The sequence below is a fragment of the Antrostomus carolinensis genome, unplaced genomic scaffold, assembly GCF_000700745.2.
Source record: "Antrostomus carolinensis isolate BGI_N321 unplaced genomic scaffold, ASM70074v2 scaffold12162, whole genome shotgun sequence".
Taxonomy (NCBI): Eukaryota; Metazoa; Chordata; class Aves; order Caprimulgiformes; family Caprimulgidae; genus Antrostomus; species Antrostomus carolinensis.
In genome coordinates this window covers 3,114-7,399 of record NW_010301627.1, presented here as the reverse complement: position 1 = coordinate 7,399, position 4,286 = coordinate 3,114, and the positions used below count along the sequence as shown (strand labels likewise).

The window sequence follows — 4,286 nt, the reverse complement described above, 5'->3', positions numbered from 1 at the left end:
TGTCCCCCCCCCCCGTCCCCATCCCAGCCAAAAAATGCCATCTGAGCTCCCAGTGTTGCCCAAAATCTCCCAAATTCATTCTGGTTTAAGTAGCTCCCATTCGGGCTTGCATCAGAGGGATGGGAGCGCCGCATGCCCGTGGAGGGGGTCCCCATCAGTCGAGGGGAGGCTAGGGAGGACATGGGAGGACAGTCGAGGACATGTGCCCTGACCTTGTCCCCCTCTCCCTGGCCAGGCCGTTTGGCCATCCGGTACAGAATGTATCGCCAAATACAACTTCCACGGTACCGCTGAGCAGGACCTGCCCTTCAGCAAAGGAGACGTCCTCACCATCGTCGCTGTCACCAAGGTAAGGCCATCGCCTCCCCATGGCCCCCCTGCCTGCTGCCACCACCCCCCCGTGCCGGGATTGCCCGGGATGCCAGGAGCAAACCTGCATCCTGCAACACGGCGTTTGCCATGCCGATGGGATCCCCGTGTCCCGCTGGAAGTCCCGCAGAACCAACAGGGCAGGAATCAGGCCACACGCTTGGTTAATTAACTCACAACCTCATTAGTTAAGGTTTCTCCGAAATGTAAGGCTCCAGGTGCCTCCCAGGAGCTGGAGGAGGGAGGGGAGAGGATCGTGATCGGGGAGCGATGCTTGGCTCTGGGGAGAGAAAAAGAGCGAGGCCGTGGGTCAGGGGGCTCTGGGGTGCCCGGCAGCCTGGGAGGGGGATCGCAGTGACCCCTGTGGGGCCACCAACATCACCCCTGCCTTTGTGGCTGTCCCCTGCCCACCCCATCCCACCTGCTCGGAAAGGAGAGGCAGCACTGACACCCCCCTGGGTTGCTTTGGTGGCTTTGGTGGGATGCTGCTATCTCCAGCAGGGACCACAGGCTCGTTGTGACATCTCTGTTGTCCCCACAGGATCCCAATTGGTACAAGGCAAAGAACAAGGTGGGCCGGGAGGGCATCATCCCCGCTAACTACGTGCAGAAGCGGGAAGGAGTGAAAGCTGGGATCAAGCTCAGCCTCATGCCGTGAGTATCTACCAGTGATCCCAGGGGATGCTACCGAGGTGGATTTGAGGGGAGCTGGCTTGGTCTGGAGCATCCCCACCATGTCAGAGCAAAGACCTAGTTGACTCCATGTCCAACAGAAGATCCTTCCCAGGGTGTAGTGAGGTGGAAAGGCATTTCCTAGCAGTGTTGGTTTGGGACCTGCTGCCACCGGGGAAAGCTGAGCACCTTTGGAGCTGCCTGCGGAACTGGGAAGATGTTGGATGGTTGGATTGTGCTTCAAAATGGGTCTTTTATCCAAAGTTGCACTTGGAAAGGCTACTGGGAGAAAGAAATGGGGTCAGAACAGGGTCTGGATGGGAGGGACAGATAGACTGGATGGGTGGATGGATGGTGTTGATGTCCCTGACCCATCCCAGAGCCACCAGTCTGGAGGAGCTGGGGCTGCAGTGGGGAGGAAGCCCCCAAGACTGTGTGAGGGGCTGAGTCCTGGGCTGGGGACACCATAGAAGGAGCTGTGTTATGGGGTGGCTGGGGACAGCGAGGAGGAGCACGGGCAAGCTGGCCCTGTGCCGGCAGTGATTGAGGCTGCTCCACATCCCCATTCCCCTCAGCCACAGCCCCTTGGCCCCAGGGAAGTCCAACCCTGGTCCTTGACCTGCCCTACGTGCCCCATCACAGGTGGTTTCACGGGAAGATCACACGGGAGCAGGCAGAAAGGCTGCTGTACCCACCCGAGACGGGGCTTTTCCTGGTGCGGGAGAGCACCAACTACCCGGGGGACTACACCCTCTGCGTCAGCTGCGAGGGGAAGGTGGAGCACTACCGCATCATTTACTCCTCCAGCAAGCTGAGCATCGACGAGGAGGTCTACTTTGAAAACCTCATGCAGTTGGTGGAGGTGAGATCTCACCTGCTGAAGGGACCTGCCACCTTTCCTGTCCTCTTTGGCCGGTCTGGGGACCGTAGGTTTGAGGTTGGTAGCCCAATGTAGAGGTCAAAGCTTGTGGAGCTGGAGCCCAGGAGCTGGTGGGACCTTCTCTGCTGACCCCATGGTGGGGTTGGGGTTGCTAGGGACAGACCTCTGGGGCAAGTGAGGGGACAGAGGCAGGAGAAAAGGGGTGGCTGCATGCTCAGGGGATGGAGGGGACAGGGACTCCACCAAGTCCCTTCTACTCCTATCTGCAGCCTTGTGCTGCCACCTGGTGGGATCCCAGAGCCTTGGCAGGGACCCCCCCACCCCGGGTTGTCACCCACGCACCGCCACAGCCGGGACACCCCCGCAGCAGGTCAGCCTCTCACCCGTATCTCTCCCCCTGCTCCCCCAGCATTACACCACGGACGCGGACGGGCTCTGCACCCGCCTCATCAAACCGAAGGTGATGGAGGGGACGGTGGCAGCGCAGGACGAGTTCTCCCGCAGTGAGTGGCCGTGACCCTTCCCTGGCTCCTGGGGACTCTCCCAGACCCCCCCCTCACTCTCCCTTTACCCCGCAATGCAGGTGGCTGGGCCCTCAACATGAAGGACCTCAAGTTGCTGCAAATCATTGGCAAAGGGGAATTTGGAGGTGAGCCCTGTGTCCCCAATACCGTGGTGGTCTTAAGGTGGGGGGGGACTCCTCTGTGGGGGCCCGGCAAGCTGGGACGCTTCCCAGTGCTTCCCGTAGCCGCCTCTCTGGTCCCGCAGACGTGATGCTGGGGGATTACCGGGGGAACAAAGTCGCCGTGAAGTGCATTAAAAACGACGCCACAGCCCAAGCCTTTCTGGCCGAGGCGTCTGTGATGACGTGAGTGTTACCGACACGGGGGAAAAACGGGAGGGAGGGGACACCTCCGTCCGTGCGAGCGGAGGTGGGGGGTCCCTGATGGCTTGTGGGGACCGTGGGAGCCCCCCCTTCTCCCAAACCCCCTGCCCTGAGCCCTCCTGCGCTGCGCAGGCAGCTCCGACACAGCAACCTGGTGCAGCTCCTGGGGGTGATTGTGGAGGAGAAGAGCGGCCTTTACATCGTCACCGAGTACATGGCCAAGGTGAGACCCCCTCCGCGGGCACCCGCCCTCCCTTACACCCGCCGGGGTCCCAGGGCTTCACCCTGGCAGACCCAACTGGGTGACATCTTCCTGGGGCCACCACAGTGTTTGGAGGTGGCATCACTGGCTCCGAGGGAGGGATGTTGATTCCAGGTCCTGTCCCAAATGAGAGGGACATCAACCCTGGGTCCTGTCCCACATGAGAGGGACATCAACCACGGGTCCTGCCTCCCTCCTGATGGCACCATCTCTCTCCATGTCTCCAGGGCAGCCTAGTAGACTACCTGCGGTCACGTGGGCGGTCGGTCCTTGGCGCGGACTGTCTGCTCAAGTTCTCCTTGTAAGTATGGCAGTAAGGCACCAAGGGTTGGCTGTACCTGCCACCCTGACCTGCACCCACTGGTGTTTTGGGGCCACCTTGCTAACCCTCTTCTCCTCCCACCCCAACCAGAGATGTCTGTGAAGCCATGGAGTACCTGGAAGCCAACAACTTTGTCCATCGGGACTTGGCAGCAAGGAACGTCTTGGTCTCGGAGGACAACATCGCGAAAGTCAGCGATTTTGGACTGACCAAGGAAGCCTCCTCCACGCAGGACACGGGGAAGCTGCCGGTGAAGTGGACAGCACCAGAAGCACTTAGAGAAAAGGTGGGTGAGGGGAGGGTGCGGGGGTCTCCGTGCAGTGGGGAAGGGGACACCATCCTGGGGTGCCCAGCAAGAGATGGAGCCCCAGTTTCCACTGTTTGACTCTGAAGAACCAGAAGATCTGCTGCCTCCCATCCTTACCTGAGCCCACTCATGGAGCCTTTCTCCTGCTCTTGCAGAAATTCTCCACCAAGTCGGATGTGTGGAGCTTCGGGATCCTCCTCTGGGAAATCTACTCCTTCGGGCGAGTGCCTTATCCGAGAATCGTAAGTGAGGACCACCCTTTCCCTTTGCTTCAGGACGGGATTTTGGTGGGGCTGAGCCCCCATTTGGGGGTGAAAACCACCTCCCCACATCCTGAAACCCACCCCCTGTCCCCCCAGCCCCTGAAGGACGTGGTACCCCGTGTGGAGAAGGGCTATAAGATGGATGCTCCCGATGGTTGCCCTGCTGTTGTCTACGAGGTGATGAAGAAATGCTGGACCCTGGACCCCGGCCACCGGCCGTCCTTCCACCAGCTCCGTGAACAGCTAGTGCATATCAAAGAGAAGGAGCTCTACCTGTGAGGGGAGAGGGGGGCTCACCAACCCCGGCAGCTGGAGGGGACCCACG

The 4,286-nt window shown here is 60.5% G+C and overlaps 1 protein-coding gene across 1 annotated transcript in view; it reads left to right on the top strand.

Annotated features, from left to right (window-relative positions):
- The window catches only part of CSK (C-terminal Src kinase), a 4,471-nt gene extending 231 nt beyond the window's left edge, over window positions 1–4,240 (top strand). The window contains exons 2-12 of the mRNA XM_010163538.1: window positions 236–349; window positions 911–1,023; window positions 1,684–1,903; window positions 2,331–2,424; window positions 2,505–2,570; window positions 2,690–2,789; window positions 2,940–3,030; window positions 3,297–3,370; window positions 3,482–3,677; window positions 3,854–3,940; window positions 4,058–4,240. Coding sequence (XP_010161840.1) covers window positions 236–349; window positions 911–1,023; window positions 1,684–1,903; window positions 2,331–2,424; window positions 2,505–2,570; window positions 2,690–2,789; window positions 2,940–3,030; window positions 3,297–3,370; window positions 3,482–3,677; window positions 3,854–3,940; window positions 4,058–4,240 — 1,338 coding nt within the window. The remainder of the gene's footprint in view (window positions 1–235; window positions 350–910; window positions 1,024–1,683; window positions 1,904–2,330; window positions 2,425–2,504; window positions 2,571–2,689; window positions 2,790–2,939; window positions 3,031–3,296; window positions 3,371–3,481; window positions 3,678–3,853; window positions 3,941–4,057) is intronic.
- The last annotated feature ends 46 nt before the right edge of the window (window positions 4,241–4,286 follow it).